The 17,593-nt window shown below is 37.2% G+C and overlaps 1 protein-coding gene across 2 annotated transcripts in view; it reads left to right on the plus strand.

Annotated features, from left to right (window-relative positions):
• CUL2 (cullin 2) overlaps positions 1–17,593 on the plus strand; it is a 150,722-nt gene that overhangs the window by 91,482 nt on the left and 41,647 nt on the right. For both annotated transcript variants that reach the window (XM_079769123.1, XM_079769122.1), the window contains exons 12-16: positions 359–418; positions 1,967–2,095; positions 2,203–2,289; positions 4,220–4,372; positions 4,663–4,740. In XM_079769123.1, the coding sequence (XP_079625249.1) occupies positions 359–418; positions 1,967–2,095; positions 2,203–2,289; positions 4,220–4,372; positions 4,663–4,740 (507 nt within the window). The remainder of the gene's footprint in view (positions 1–358; positions 419–1,966; positions 2,096–2,202; positions 2,290–4,219; positions 4,373–4,662; positions 4,741–17,593) is intronic.

Consider the following 17,593-nt stretch of genomic DNA (forward strand, 5'->3'; position numbering starts at 1 on the left):
GCTATATAAATAATATTTCAAAGAAATAAGTATATTTTACAAATTTTTGAATTTTGTTATACTTTAAAGGAAATTTGCTGATATGGTTACTTTAAGATTTTTTAAAAGTTTAGTCTTATTTTATCTGTGTTCAGATATCAGTAATGAGTTATAAAGAATAGCTTTCAGTAGGAATGGGATATATAATTGGTCTATAACTATCATGAGGCATAAAGTTAGAGGAGTTTACCCTGTGTTCAAAATGAAAACAAAATTAACAAACTACGACCAAAATGTTGTGTTTTGTGTGGGTTAATAATTTATGGATGTGCAGATTATACCCTATTACTAGTTAATTACTGGCTTGTTTTCTATTTAGGCTCTTACATCAGTTGTAAATTACAGAGAACCCAAGTCTGTTTGCAAAGCTCCTGAATTGGTAAGTTTGATGATTGCTTAAAAATAATCTTATGGACATCAATATTAGAAAATGAAAACTGAGGAGAATGTTAAATTAATTTGTATTTGTAACATTTTTTTCAGAAAAAGTTCATGAAACTAAATTATTAAAAGTAAAAATTATCTACATCATATATAATTTGGCACTTATTTAAGGAATACAGTTGGACCTATGCACTATAACCTTTTCTAGAGAAATAACTGAAGGGAAAAAATACTTTATTTAATAAAGTTTAGTGTGTGTGTGTGTGTCTTTTTTTTTTTTTTTTTAACTTTTAAAATATAATCTTTTTTTTTTTTTTAATTTCTTTATTGATGAAGGTATCACATATTTGTCCTCGTCCCCCCATTCCCATCCCACACCCCTCCCCACACATGCCCCCACCCCCCTGTTGTCCTTAACCGCTGGTTAGGCTCATATGCCTGCACGCAAGTCCTTTGGTTGGTCTCCCCCTTTACCCCCACCCTTCCCTACCCTCCCCCTGAGGCCCGACAGTCTGATCCATGCCTCCTTGTTCTGGGTCTGTTCTTGTTCATCAGTCTATGTTGTTCATTATTTCCCCTAGATGAGTGAGATCATGTGCTATTAGAAATACACTTATAAGAACCGAAAATGAGACAAGCAATAATGGTTATGGTGACAGGCAAATGAATCAGTGTGTAGTGAGTTTTTTTTCTGGGCCAACAGTTCTTTTGAGACCCAATTTCAATGTCCAACAGTTCCTTATGTGTACATGTCAGCACTGACATTTCAGTTCTGGATGGTGGACAAATGGTGGTAATGCAGGTCTGACTCTGTCCGGTTTGGTCCTGGGCAATCTGCAGTGATGCACAGCTGCTAACTGCTAGTATGGGAAGGCCACATCAGCGTCTTCCGTCTCTGGACTGCTTCTCTTCTGTCTTCGTGGCTGGAGTAGTCCTGTCGATTCTTCTCTTGCTGGAATCCACATGGTCTCGGAGTTGTTTTCTGAAAATATGAAGCGCTTCACTAATTTGTGTGCATCTTTATGCAGAGGCCATGCTAATTTTCTCTGTCGTTCCAATTTTTGTAAGGCTTCTAAAATCCAAGCAGTACAGTTTGGGTTTTAAAGTATGTCTTCTTTGAAAAAATTTGCATTACTTCTCATAGAGATTTTATTTTATGTGAAATTAAAAGGAAATTTGATGATAATTAAAGAAAACTTGAAATTATAAAGTTGTGGTAAGAATAAAAAAAGTAATTGTTTAATGTCGAAATTATAGAACTACTCAAAACGCATCTAGGTGTTCTTTTGAAACTTCTTTTTATGTTAGTGTTTTATTGTTCACTAAATGTTGATTAGATTTTTTGACTTGTTTATAGTTTTCTTAAAAATTTGCCTTATGACATATTTTGAATTCTTTAGTGCATGTTCATAATTTTAAAAACATAAGCTTTAGGATGGCAGAGACTTTATCCATTGATATTTTGTACTATTGTCCTTTGCCTCTATTGAGGCATATGTATAGAAGGGCCCTTTGTAAGATATACTGTCATTTTCTATTTGAGCTTGCTAAGTACTGTGACAACTTACTAAAGAAATCAGCAAAGGGGATGACTGAGAATGAAGTGGAAGACAAACTCACCAGCTTCATTACTGTTTTCAAATATATCGATGATAAGGATGTTTTTCAAAAGGTAAGTTGTGAGTAGAGAAGTTTTATTTGGTTTAGTCAGATTTTATTTATTTTTGAAATATAAGTCATCAGAAAGGAAGTAATCTTTAGAAATATTTTTTAATATAGTTCTACGCAAGAATGCTGGCGAAACGTTTAATTCACGGATTATCTATGTCTATGGATTCTGAAGAAGCCATGATCAATAAATTAAAGGTAATGTGAGCCTTTGATCTGATTATGTCCTAGAAATTATTCTGCTAGCACAAAAAGATGTTCATTGAAGCATTAGATATAACAACAGGAAATAATCAGCAGGTGACTGGTTAAATGTATAATGGTATATCTATATGATGGGTATGCAAATACTGTATTAAAGAAAGCTCTCTCTATATACAAGGTGTCCCCTAAAAATGTATACACACTTTGAATATACTAGGTGTACCAGTTAATAATGTGGATTTTTTTCAATAGGTGGAGTTACACATATGTTGATATATATGCGGTTTGATATGTATGCTGTTTTGTTGTATTGGCAGCAAGCTTCAAAACTTCATATGTCAAATTTTCTGAAGGTGTTAACATCATAGATACTTTTATGCTTAAAAATGTCAAATTTCATGCCAAAAAAAAGAGCATTTGCGGGAAGTTGTAATTCATTACTTTATTTTGAAGAAAAGTGCTGCTGAAAGTTATCGTATACTTCAGAAAACTGATGGTGAACATGCTCCATCTCAAGATACTTGTGAACTCTGGTTTAAACGCTTTAAAAGTGATGATTTCTATGTAAAAGACAAAGAACATCCAGGTCAACTGAAAAAGTTTGAAGACCAACAACTACAAGCATTATTGGATGAAGATGGGTGTCAAACTCAAAAACAACTTGCAGAAAGAGTAAACATTGCTCAGCAAACAATTTCCAATCGTTTACAAGCAATGGGAAAGATTTTAAAGGAAGGAAAATGGGTGCCACATCAACTGAACGAAAGACAAATGAAAAACGAAAAGTCATCAGTAAAATGTTGCTTCAACAGCACGAAAGAAAGTCTTTTTTGCATCGAATTGTGACTGGCGATGAAAAGTGGCTTTATTTTGAGAATCCCAAATGCACAAAATCATGGGTTGTTCCAGGTCCACCATCAACATCGACTGCAAGGCCAAATCACTTTGGAAAGAAGACAGTGCTCTGCATTTGGTGGGATCAGGAAGGTGTGGTGTATTATGAGCTTGTAAAACCAGGTGAAACGGTTAATACTGATCGCTACTGACAACAAATAATCAATTTGAACCACGCTTTGATTGTGAAACGACCAGAATGTGCCAGAAGACACGGCAAAGTAATTTTGCTTCATGATAATGCACCATCACACATTTCAAAACCAGTTGAAGACACGTTTAAAGATCTTGCCTGGGAAGTATTAATTGACCTGCCGTATTCACCAGACTTTGCTCCTTCAGATTACCACTTGTTCTGATCGATGGCACACGCACTTTCTTAGCAGCACTTCAAAACGTACAAAGAAGTGAAAAATTGGGTCTCTGAATGGTTTGCCTCAAAACAAGAAAAGTTCTATTGGGATGGTATCCACAACTTACCTGAATGATGGGGAAATGTATAGCTAGCAATGGACATTACTTTGAATAAAGCACTTTTGATGTTTCTCTTGAAATTATCATGTTTTCTTTGATTATTATACCGGTACACCTAGTAATTATAAAGGCAGTGTTTATTAAAATACATTTTATTTTCATTTAACAGCTATCAGCTATTTAAAGTGTGTATGCATTTTTTTGGACATTCTGTATATTGATATAGACTTATCCACAAGATAAACAGTATTAACAAAAGATTTGTATTATTTATAAATGAATGCACCTAAAATATTCCTTTAAGTACAAGTTTTGTAGTGCTGTTGAATTTTAGTTTATTTTTGCTTCATTTTAGCTTACACATTGATGAAATTAGTAGCTGAGACATATTTATGCTGAAATATTCAGTAGTTGATAATTTTTTTGAAGAGTAGACTTAAATATAATATGCATACCCTTGACCATAGAACTAGCAATAGTAACATGTTCTCATTAATTAATATCTTTTATTATTATTATTTTTAAATCATGTGTTTGTTTTAAACTGTTTTTACAGCAAGCATGTGGTTATGAGTTTACCAGCAAGCTGCATCGGATGTATACAGATATGAGTGTCAGTGCTGATCTCAACAATAAGTTCAACAATTTTATCAAAAATCAAGATACAGTAATAGATTTGGGAATTAGTTTTCAAATATATGTTCTACAGGTATGAATATATGTTTTATTGTAGGCATTTACTACTCATTTCAAATAGTCTGATCTAAACAATAAATAGAAGCCTCATTGCATTTTCTTCAATCAATGGATTGTAGCTTCTAACGTTATATGTTATATTGATTTGGAATGAAATGTGCCAAGATAGTAATGCTGATGGGTTTTATCAACATTTTGAGAAAAGAAAAAAGAGGTGCTTTAGTTTAAATCATTTTCTAAATATTTATTATCAAGTTAGATGCTTGTCTATTTAAATTTTTTATTTTACTTATTTTCTTCTAGGCTGGCGCATGGCCTCTTACTCAGGCTCCTTCATCTACGTTTGCGATTCCCCAGGAATTGGAAAAAAGTGTACAGATGGTAAGTTTGCAGGATATATATTAGAAGACCTAAGGAATTTTAATAATTGTCTCCATGTTATATCACTTTAAATATTTTCCAAAGTCTTAATTGCTTGTGATATAAAAATATATTCAGAAATCATAGTTATGTACTTTGTAGGAAGAATGTCAATTATTAGTTTCTAATATTAAAACTCATATGCAAAGATTGTAATAGAGTTCTTTGTCAAAACATGACTCTTACTCATAGTTAAACTTATTATCAGCTCTTAAGCAGTTTTAAATTACAAAAACTTTTGATATTAGAAGAAAGTTTAGAACTTAATACTTACATCACTTTCTAATTTTATATTTGAATTTAGAGCCATTTTTATACTTCATTTATCCCTTGTAGTTATTTTTATTTCTGGGCAAATTTTTTAACTAAATTTATTGTGGTGACATTGGTCACCATGAACATATAGGTTTCAGGTGTGAGTTTCTATGTTACAAGATCTGTATATTGCACCAGGTGCCCATCATCCATGGTCAGATCTTCTGTCACCATATACTAGGACCCTTTTCTACCCACAATCCCTTCCCTCTGGCAACCACCACACTGCTGTTTGTGTTCATGAGTTTCAGTTTTCTATCCTACATATGAATGAAATCATATGGTTCGTAGCCTTTTTTGACTGACTTATTTCACTTGGCATAATGTTCTCAAGGTCTATCCACATTATCGCAAATGGCGCTATTTCATCCTTTCTTATGGCTTAATAGAATTCCATTGTATGCTAGGTATATCGCTTAATAATTTTGTATTCAAAGAAAGCACAATAATTTCAAGAGAAACATCAAAAGTGCTTTATTCAAAGTAATGTCCATCGCTAGCTACACATTTTCCCCATCTTTCAGGTAATTTGTGGATACCATCCCAATAGAACTTTTTTTGTTTTGAGGCAAACCATTCAGAGACCCAATTTTCCACTTCTTTGTACGTTTTGAAGTGCTGCTAAGAAAGTGCGTGTGCCATCGATCAGAACAAGTGGTAATCTGAAGGAGCAAAGTCTGGTGAATACGGCAGGTCGATTAATACTTCCCAGGCAAGATCTTTTAACGTGTCTTTAACTGGTTTTAAAGTGTATGATGGTGTGTCATCATGAAGCAAAATAACTTTGCCGTGTCTTCTGGCACATTCTGGTCGTTTCACGATCAAAGCATGGTTCAAATTGATTATTTGTTGTCAGTAGCGATCAGTATTAACCGTTTCACCTGGTTTTACAAGCTCATAATACACCACACCTTCCTGATCTCACCAAACGCAGAGCACTGTCTTCTTTCCAAAGTGATTTGGCCTTGCAGTCGATGTTGATGGTGGACCTGGAACAACCCATGATTTTGTGCATTTGGGATTCTCAAAATAAATCCACTATTCATCGCCAGTCACAATTCGATGCAAAAAAGACTTTCTTTCGTGCTGTTGAAGCAACATTTTACTGATGACTTTTCGTTTTTCATTTGTCTTTCGTTCAGTTGATGTGGTACCTATTTTCCTTCCTTTAAAATCTTTCCCATTGCTTGTAAACAATTAGATATTGTTTGCTGAGCAATGTTTACTCTTTCTGCAAGTTGTTTTTGAGTTTGACACCCATCTTCATCCAATAATGCTTGTAATTGTTGGTCTTCAAACTTTTTCAGTTGACCTGGACGTTCTTTGTCTTTCACATCTAAATCATCATTTTTAAAGCGTTTAAATCAGCCTTCACAATTATCTTGAGATGGAGTATGTTCACCATAAGCTTTCCAAAGTATTCAGCAGCACTTTTCTTCAAAGTAAAGTAATGAATTAAAACTTCCTGGAAATGGGCCCGAAAAAGATGGAGGCTGGCAGGACAGAAGTGAGGGAGAGGGAGTGAGTGAGGGTATGAAAGGAGAGTATGTGGATGTGTGTGGTGTGTGTGTGTGGGTGAGTAAGGGACAGTTATATCTCGCAGGAGTAGCAAGGGCTGGCAGACCAGGCTTTCTTGGACAAGGAGAGACTACTACCGCTGTGGGCACTCCCTGGACTGCAGGAATCAGGTACGGAGCCCGCAATGTCTTGAAGGGGACAGCGGCCTTTTCTAGGAACTCATTAGTACCACCACCCAGACTGGACTTTGACACTGCCCGCAACCCAGCAGCCACTCCAGCCAAAATCCTGCTATCCCAGCTGCAGACCGGCGGACCCTGGGACCTCCACCTCCAAAGGTGCACCATTCCCGCAGCAGTAAGTGCATCTTCCCCCTACCCAGCAGCAGAACTCTGGACACCACTTTCACGCGTTTCCAGGCACGCAGGCATACAGGGCACACCACTCCGCAGGCAGCGCCTGGGAGCCACGGGAAGCCCCTGCTGGATGTGATTCTGTACAGACTAGGGCACTCTGCCCCGCAGTAGAAATTCTGAATTTCCTCTGCCTGAATAACTGCCCGCAGACACGCCAGCTGTGTAACTTCAGTGCCAGGGCCCTTCAAAGTGCGTCAGAGCTCTGCGCCAGCAAACTCATCGCCACAGACATGCACATTTTCAAAGGGTAGGCACCCTGAGCCCATCTATCCACAGGGTCCTCTGGGGAGCTGCTTTGAGCCCCTGCTGGGTGTGATTCTGTACAGACAAGGACATGCTGCCCTGCAGTAGAAATTCTGAACTCCCTCCTCCTAAATAACTGCCCACATACACCCCAGCTGCTTAACTTCAGCACCAGGGCCCCTCACAGTGCGTCAGAACTCTGCGCCAAACACACGGCCAGTCTGCACGTGCATTTCCAACGGGCAGGCACCCTGAGCCCATCTATCCACAGGGCGCTTGTGGGAGCTGCTGTGAGTCCTTGCTGGGGGTGATCTTGGACAAATAGGGACTCACTACCCCGGGCAGTAGAAATTCTGAATTCACTCATCCTGGATACCTGCACACAGACACCCCAGCAATGTAACTTCAGTGCCAGGGCCCCTCAAAGTGCATCAGAGCTCTGTGCCAGCAAACTCATTGCCACAGACACGCAGATTTCCAAAGGGTAGGAAACCTGAGCCCATATATCTACAGAGTCCTCTGGGGAGCTGCTTGCAGCCCCTGCTGGGTGTGATTCTGTACAGACAAGGACGCGCTACCCCGCAGTAGAAATTCTGAATTCACTCATCCTGGATACCTGCACACAGACACCTCAATTACGCGGCTTCAGTGCCAGGGCCCTTCAGAGTACTTCAGTGCCCCTCACTGGCAACTGCACCGCGGATGCCCCTGTGAACCTCCACTGGGAGCATGCGCATATTCACCACAGGTGCAGCAGCAAAAGCTGAGTCTGCCCAGCCTACAACTACAGAACTCTGGACATCACAGTCATGCCATTCCAGAACGCAGGCCTCCTGAGACCCATCACCCCAACAGATGGTTCCTGGGTGCCACTGTGAGTCCCCGCTGGATACGCACTATTTCAATCAAGGGCCCAAGACAGCAAAAATCGGGACACGCCCCTCCACGGCTGCTGACTTCTACACACCGCAGTTGTACCTTTCCAGCCTACAGGCCTACATCAAGAAAACCCAAATAGCTCAAGTAGGGAGGTACACTAGATTACCAAGGCCAGGAGACCTGAGAGATCACACAAGTAGCACCATCCTCAAAAGAACCTGAGTATCAAAACAATTGGACCTACAATTAAAACGATACAGCAAAACATGGGAAGACAAAAAAGCAATTCCCAAAGGAAAGAAAAAGAGGAATCACCAGAAAGGGAATTAAATGAAATTGAGGCTAGCAGCATATCAGAGAAAGAATTCAGAGTAATGGTTAAAAAGATGTTTAAACGGCTGGATGACAAATACACACAACTCAATGACAAATACACACAACTCAATGAGAACTATAAGGAGCTGAAGGAGAATGTCACCAACATGAAAAGGAACCAAGAGGAGATGAAGAATGACATAGCTGCAATAAAGAACACAATGGAAGGCTTAAACAGTAGACTAGAAGACGCTGAGGACCGCATCAGCGAATTAAAAGACAAGGTAGGAAAAAACACACAAACAGCAGCATCTGGAAATAAGACTTAACCTTGTGCACTCGGATGTCCAGTGTGACTCGACATGGTTAGCATTAGAATAAAGGAATCGAGAAAAAAGCAAGCGAGTGCAAAGGGTTAAAAAGCAAGAGGAGAGCCTAAGGGAGCTTTGGGACAACGCAAAATGAAACAACATTCGCATAATAGGGGTACCAGAAGGAGAGGAAGAGAACCAAGGAATAGAAAACCTGTTTGAAAAAATAATAAGAGAAAACTTCCCTGATATTGGCAAGAAAAAAACTATCCAGATCCAAGAAGTACATAGAGTCCCAAACAAGTTGAATCCCAAAAGACCGACACCAAGACACATCATAATTAAATTGGCGAACACCAATGACAAAGTAAGAATCTTAAAGGCTGCCAGAGAGAGACAGAAAGTTACCTACAAGGGATCTCCTATTAGAATATCAACTGATTTCTCAACAGAAACACACCAGGCCAGAAGGGAATGGAATAAAATATACAAAGTGATGCAAAGCAAGGGACTGAATCCAAGAATACTATACCCAGCAAGGCTATCATTCAAAATTGAAGGCGGAATCAGGAGCTTCACATACAAAAAAAGACGAAGGGAATTTATTACCACCAAACCAGCAATGCAAGAAATGCTAAAGGGTCTGCTGTAAAAAAAGAAAAAGAAATAGGAAGCGAAGAAGGAACACAGGGGTCAAGAATAAAAATGGAGACAAACAAGTACCTATCAATAATAACTTTAAATGTAAATGGATTAAATTCCCCAATCAAAAGACATAAAGTAATGGATTGGATAAGAAAACATGACCCATATATCTGCTATCTACAAGAAACCCATCTCAGAAAAAAAGACGCACACAGACTGAAGGTGAAGGGATGGAAAAAGATTTTTCAGTCGAATGGAAATGAAAAAAAAGCCGGGGTAGCAATACTTAATTCTGACAAATTAGATCTCAAAGTGAAGGACATAAAAAGAGATAAGGAAGGCCATTTCATAATACTAAAGGGAGCAATCCAACAAGAAGAAATAACTCTGGTAAACATATACGCATCCAATACAGGAGCACCCAAATACATAAAAAAAAACTCCTGGAGGATATCAAGGGAGAGATTGACAGCAATACAATCATAGTAGGGGACTTTAATACCCCACTATCACAATTGGACAAATCCTCGAAACAAAAAATCAGCAAAGAAGCATCAATCCTAAATGACTCACTAGAGCAGATGGAATTAATTGACATCTTAAGAACATTTCACCCCAAAGCCACAGAATATACATTATTCTCAAGTGCACAGGGGTCATTTTCAAAGATAGACCATATGTTGGGTCATAGGCAAAGTCTCTTCAAATTCAAGAAGATAGAAATCATATCAAGCATCTTCTCAGATCACAGTGGCATAAAACTGGAAATCAACTACAATAAAAACAATCCAAAAAAATTAAACACATGGAGACTAAACAGCATGCTATTAAACAATGATTGGGTTACCAGAGAGATCAAAGAAGAAATAAAAAACATCCTGGCAACGAACGACAATGAAAACACAACAATCCAAAATCTATGGGACACAGCGAAAGCAGTCTTGAGAAGGAAGTTCATAGCTCTACAAGCTTACTGCAAAAAACAAGAAACAATGGTAATAAATTACCTAACCCTACAACTCAAATAGTTAGAAAGAAAGCAACAAGAGAAGCCCAGTGTAAGCATAAGGAAGGAAATAATAAAGATCAGAGTGGAGATAAATGACATAGAGACAAAAAAAATACAAAAGATCAACAAAACCAAGAGCTGGTTCTTTGAAAAGATAAACAAGATTGATGAACCTCTAGCCAGGCTCACCAAGAAGCAAAGAGAGAGGACCCAAATAAACAAAATCAGAAATGAAAGAGGAAAAATAAGAACAGACCCCACAGAAATACAAAGGTTTGTTAAAAAATACTATGAACAACTCTATTCCAACAAACTGGACAGCCTGGAGGAATTGGACATATTCCTAGAAAAATACAACCTTTCAAAATCAATCAGGAAGAATCTAAACACCTCAATAGGCCAATCACTATTGAAGAAATTGAAGCAGTCATCAAAAAGCTTCCAGTAAGCAAAATCCCGGGGCCAGATGGCTTCACAGGGGAGTTTTACCAAACATTCAAAGAAGAACTTAAACCTATCCTCAAACTATTCCAAAAAATTCAAGAGGAAGGAACACTTCCAAGCTCATACCAAAACCAGATAAAGACAACACAATGAAAGAGAATTACAAGCCAATATCCCTCATGAACATAAATGCCAAAATCCTCAACAAAATTCTAGCAAATTGGATTTAGCAGTACATCAGAAAGATCATACACCATGACCAAGTAGGATTTATCCTGGGGATCCAAGGATGGTACAATATCCACAAGTCAATAATCGTGATACATCACATAAACAAATTGAGAGATAAAAAAAAACATAGTCATATCAATTGACACAGAAAAAGCATTTGACAAAATCCAACACCCTTTCTTGATAAAAACTCTCCACAAGGTGGGAATAGAAGGATTATACCTCAACATAATAAAAGCCATATATGACAAACCCATAGCCAACATCATACTCAATGGGCAAAAACTAAAACCATTTCCCCTAAGAACTGGAACAAGACAGGGATGCCCACTCTCACCCACTCCTGTTCGACTTGTTACTGGAAGTATTAGCCATTGCGATTAGAAATAAAAGGCAACCAAATTGGAAAAGAAGATGTAAAACTGTCCTTATTTGCAGATGACATGGTATTGTACATAAAAAAACCCTAAAGACTCCATCAAAAAACTATTAGACTTAATAAATGAATTTGGCAATGTAGCAGGATACAAAATTAACGCCAAGAAATCTATGGCATTTCTATACACCAATAGTAAACTTATAGAAAGAGAGACTAAAAATGCAATCCCATTTACCATCGCACCCAAAAAATTAAGACACCTAGGAACAAACTTAACTAAGGAGGAAAAAGACCTATACGTGGAAAGCTACATGGCACTGAAAAAAGAGATAGAGGAAGACGTAAACAGATGGAAGAACATACCGTGTTCATGGGTTGGTAGAATCAACATCATTAAAATATCAATACTACCCAAAGCAATCTCTAGATTCAATGCAATCCCCATTAAAATACCAATGGCATATTTCACAGACCTAGAAAGAACTCTCCAAAAATTCATCTGGAATTAAAAAAGACCCCGAATAGCCACAGCAATCCTGAGAAAGAAGAACAAAGTAGGTGGGATCTCAATACCAGATTTCAAGCTGTATTACAAAGCCAGTGTTCTCAAAACAGCCTGGTACTGTCACAAGAACAGACATATAGACCAATGCAATAGAATAGAGAACCCAGATATCGACCCAAACCTCTATACTCAATATTTGACAAAGGAAGCATGAACATACAATGGAGTCAACACAGTCTCTTCAATAAATGGTTTTGGTAAATTGGACAGATACATGCAAAAAAATGAAACTAGGCCACCAACTTACACCATACACAAAAATAAACTCAAAATGGATAAAGGACTTAAACATAAGATGGGAAAACCATAAAAATACTAGAGGAATGCACAGGCAGACAAATCTCAGACATACGTCGAAGCAATTTCTTTACTGATACCTCTCCTAGGGCAATGGAAACTAAAGAGAAAATAAACAAATGGGACTACATCATAATAAAAAGGTTTTGCACAGCAAAAGAAACCATCAACAAAACAACAAGAAATCCCACTGCATGGGAGAACATATTTGCAAATGTTATCACTGATAAAGGTTTAATCTCCAACATTTACAGGGAACTCATACAACTTAATAAAAGGAAGATAAATAATCCAGTAAAAAAAATGGGCAACGGACCTAAATAGAAACTTTTCAAAAGAAGACAGAAGGAAGACCAAGAGACATATGAAAACATGCTCAAAGTCACTAATTGTCCGAGAGATGCAAATCAAAACAACAAGCGGTACCATCTGACACCTGTCAGAATGGCTGTCATCAACAAATCAACAAATGACAAGTGCTGGCGAGGATGCAGAGAAAAAGGAACCCTTGTGCACTGCTGGTGGGAATGCAGGCTGGTACAGCCATTGTGGAGAACAGTATGGAGTTTCCTCAGAAAACTAAAAATGTAACTCCCATTTGACCCAGTAATCCCACTTCTAGGAATATATCCCAAGAAACTAGAAACACCAATCAGAAAGGATATATGAACCCCTATGTTCATAGCAGCACAATTCACCATAGCTAAGATTTGGAAACATCCTAAATGCCCATCAGCAGATGAGTGGATTAGAAAACAATGGTACATCTACACAATGGAATACTGTGCTGCTATAAAAAAGGATTTCTTACCATTTGCAGCAGCATGGATGCAACTGGAGAGCATCATGCTAAGTGAAATAAGCCAGGCAATCAAAGAAAAATACCACATGATCTCACTCATTTATGGAAAATAAAGAACATTATAACCTGATGAACAAAAAGATAGATACAGAGGCTGGGGAGTGTTGGGGAGAGGGGGAAAGAGATAAACCGAAGGACTTGTATGCATGCATATAAGCAGAACCAATGGACACAAGACACGGGGTGGGGTGGGGGGATGAGGGCATGTGACAGGGGTTAGGGGAGGCTGGGGGAAGGTCTATGGGGGGGGGAAAGGAGATATATGTACTATATGTAATACTTCAAACAATAAAATAAAATTTAAAAAAAAATCTTCCTGCAAATGCTCTTTTTGTGGCATGAAATTTGACATTTTTAAGATAAAAATATCTATGATGTTAATACCTTCAACAAATTTGACATATGAAGTTTTGAAGCTTGCTGTCAATACAACAAAATAGCATACATATCAAATTGCATATATATCAACATATGTGTAACTCCACCTATTGAAGAAAATCCGTATTATTAACTGGTACACCTAATATATGTACTACATCTTCTTTATTCAGTCCTCTGTCGCAGGACACTATGGTTGTTTCCGTGTCTTGGGCCACCGTGAATAATGCTGCAATGAGTGTAGGGGTGCATATATCTTTGTGAACACATGATTTTGAGGTTTTCGGGTATATACCCAGGAGAAGGATTGCAGTGCCATATGGTAGCTCTACTCTTAATTTTTTGAGGAATCGCCAGACTGCTTCCCATAGTAGTTGTACCAGTCTACATTCCCACCAGCAGAGGATGAGGGTTCCTTTTTTTCTCTCCAACACTTGGTATTCCTTCTATTGTTAATAATGGCAACTCTAACAGGTGTGAGGTGGTATCTGTCTTGTAGTTTTGATTTGCATTTTCCTAATTACCAGTGAGGGTGAACATCTTTTCATATATCTATTGGCTCTTCCTGTGTCTTCTTGGGAGAGATGTATTTTCTGGTCCTCTGCCCACTTTTTGATTGGGTTGTTTGTTTCGTGGTGAGTTTTATGAGTTCTTTATAAATTTTGTGAATTAAACCTTTCTTGGGGCTACTGTTTGCAAATATTATCTCCCATCTGCTTGGCTGCCTCTTTATTTTGTTGTCAGTTTCTTTTGCTGTAAAGAAGCTTTTTAGTTTGATATAGTTCCTTTCATTTATTTTTGCCTTTACTTCCCTTGCCTTTGGGGTCAGGTTCATAAAATATTCTCTATGAACAGGGTCCATAAATTTGTTACCTATATTTGCTTTTATGTAACTTATTGTTTTGGGTCTTATATTTAGGTCTTTGATCCATTTTGAATTACTTTTTGTACAAGGGGACAAACTGTAATCCAGCTTCATTCATTTGCATGTGACTTTTCAGTTTTTCCAGCACCATTTATTGAAGGGACTGTCTTTACTCCATTGTGTGTTTCTGGCTCTTTTGTCAAAATAGCTGGGCTCTCTACTCTGTTCCATTGATCTGTGTGTCTGTTTCTCTGCCAATACCGTGCTGTTTTGATTATTGTAGCTCTGTAGTATAATTTGAAGTCGGGTAGCATGATACCTCCAGTTTCGTTCTTTTTTCTCAGGATTGCTTTGGCTATTCAGGGTCTTTTGTGGTTCTGTACGGATCTGATTTCTCGTTCTATTTCTTTGAAAAATGACATTGGGGATCTTGATGGGGATTGCATTAAATCTGTATATTTCTTTGGGTAATATGGCCATTTTAACTATGTTGATTCTTCCAATCCATGAACATGGTATATTTTTCCATTTTGTTGTGTCTTTTTCAATCTCTTTTAATAATGCTTTGTAATTTTCAGTATATAGGTCTTTCACATTCTTTGTTAAGTTTATTCCTAGGTATTTTATTCTTTTGGTTCCAATTGCAAAAGGAATATTTGTGTGTGTGTGTGTTTTCCCCCCACTTTTTCTGAAGTTTTGTTGTTAGTATACAGGAAGACAATGGATTTTTGCATATTGAATTTGTATCCTGCAACTTAACTGTATTTGTTTATTGTTTCTAATAGTTTTTTGGTGGAATCTTTAGCGTTTTCTATATACTGAATCATGTCATCCGCAAAAAGTGATATTTTCACATCTTTCTTCCCTGCTTGGATGTCATTTTTTTTCTTTTTCTTGCCTTATTGCTCTGGCTAGGACTTCCAGCACAGTGTTGAATAAGAGTGGTGAAAGTGGAAATCCTTGTCTTCTTGTTTCCTGATCTTAACCCTTTGCACTCGCTTGCTTTATTCTCGATTCCTTTATTCTAATGCTAACCGTGTCGAGTCACACTCGACATCCGAGTGCAAAAGGTTAAGAAGCAAAGCTTTCAGTTTTTCACCAGTGACTATGATATTAGCTGAGGGTTTATCAGACATGACTTTTATTCTGTTGAGGTACATTCAATCTATTCCTTTTTTATTGAGTGTTTTAATCATAAATGGATGTTGTATTTTATCAAATGCTTTTTCTGCATCAGTTGATAAGATCTTATGGTTTTTATCCTTCCTTTTGTTAATGTGATGTATTACATTGATTGATTTGCCTGTGTTGAACCATTCTGTGTCCTTGGAATGAGTCCCACTTGGATGTGATGTATTATTTTTTATGTACTATTGCATTTGATTTGCTAGTATTTTGTTTAGGATTTTTGCATCTGTATTTATCAGAGATATTGGACTGTAGTTTGCTTTATTTGTGTTACCTTTGCTAGGTTTTGGTATCAGGATTATATTGCCTTCATAGAATGTGTTAGGAAGTATTGCCTCTTGATCAACTTTTAGAAGAGTTCAAGAAGGAGAGGTTTTAAATGTTCTTTGAACATTTGGTAGAATTCACTGGTAAAGCCATCTGGTCCTTAACTTTTATTTTTGGGGAGGTTTTTGATGGTTATTTCAATTTCCTCAATACTGTTGGGTTCATTTAGATTTTTCAATTCTTCATGATTTAGTCCAGAATGGTTACATATTTCTAGGAACTTATACATTTCTTCTAGGTTATTGAATTTGGAGGCATATAGTGTTTCATAATATTCTAGTATGATCCTTTGTCTATCTATGATGTCTGGTAATTTCTCCTCTCTCATTCCTGATTTTGTTTATATAGGTCTTTTCCTTTTTTTTCCTTAGTGAGTGAGGCCAGTGGTTTGTCATTCTTTTCAAAGAACCCGGTGTTTGTTTTATCTAATTTTTGTATAGTCTTTTTTTCCCTCTATTTCATTCAATTCTGCTTTAATTTTTATTATTGTCTTTCTTCTGCTGACTGGGTTGCTTTTGTTCTTTTCTTTCTAGTTCTTTAAGATGTGATGTTAGGTTGTTTACTTGTGATTTCTCTTGTTTCTTGAGATAGGCCTGTAATGATATAAACTTCCCTCGTATTACTGTTTCTGCTGCATTCCAGAAGTTTTGATATGTTGTATTGTCATTCTCATTTATCTCTATATATCTTTTGATCTCATCTTTTATTTCTTCTTTGACACAGAGATTTTTTAGTAGTATGTTGTTTGATCTCCAAGTATTTGTGAATTTCCTTACTACCTTTTTGCAATTGATTTCTAATTTCAAGGCATCGTGGCTGGAGAATATGCTTGGTATAATTTCAGTCTTTTTGAATTTGTTAATGTTAGTTTGGTGACCCAACATATGGTCTATCCTTGAGAATGTTCCATGTGCACTGGAGAAGAATGTGTAATGTGATATTGGGGGATGAAAGGTTCTGCAAATGTCAATTATGTCCATTTGGTCTAGTGTTTCATTTAAGGCTGATATTTCTTTATTGATTTTCTGTTTGGTTCATCTGTCTAAAGCTGTCAATGGAGTATTAAGGTCCCCAACTATGATTGTGTTTGGATCTGTTTTTCCTTTTAATTCTGTGAGTAGTTTTATATACTAGTATTTCAGTGCTCCCTGATTTTGTGCATATATCTTAGGAAGTGTTATATATTCTTGATGTAGTATTCCATTTATCATTATAAAGTGAGATAAAAGTATGCCTACACCTGCTTTTCTGTGGATGTTATTTGCTTGGAGAATCATTTTCCACTTTTTACTTTGAATCTACCTTTGTCTTTGCATCTTAGTTGTATCTCATGTAGGCAGCATATGGTTGGGTTTTGTTTCTTTGATCCACTCTGCTATTCAGTGCCTCTTTATTGGTGAACTTGACCATTTACATTTAGGATAATTATTGATGTATGAGCATTTCCTATAGCCATTTTATCTTTTGTTTTCTGGTAGCTCTGGGCTTCCATTGCTTCTTTTCCTTTGTGTTTCTGTCTGTTGTTTTTGTTTGGTGGTATTCCATACTTCTTTCCTCTGTTTCCTCTTTTTTTAAGCTATGTGTCCTGGTTTGGGAATTTGTGTGTGTGGTTACCGTTAGGTTTATA

This window comes from Cnephaeus nilssonii (assembly GCF_951640355.1).
Source record: "Cnephaeus nilssonii genome assembly, chromosome: 4".
NCBI lineage: Eukaryota > Metazoa > Chordata > Mammalia > Chiroptera > Vespertilionidae > Cnephaeus > Cnephaeus nilssonii.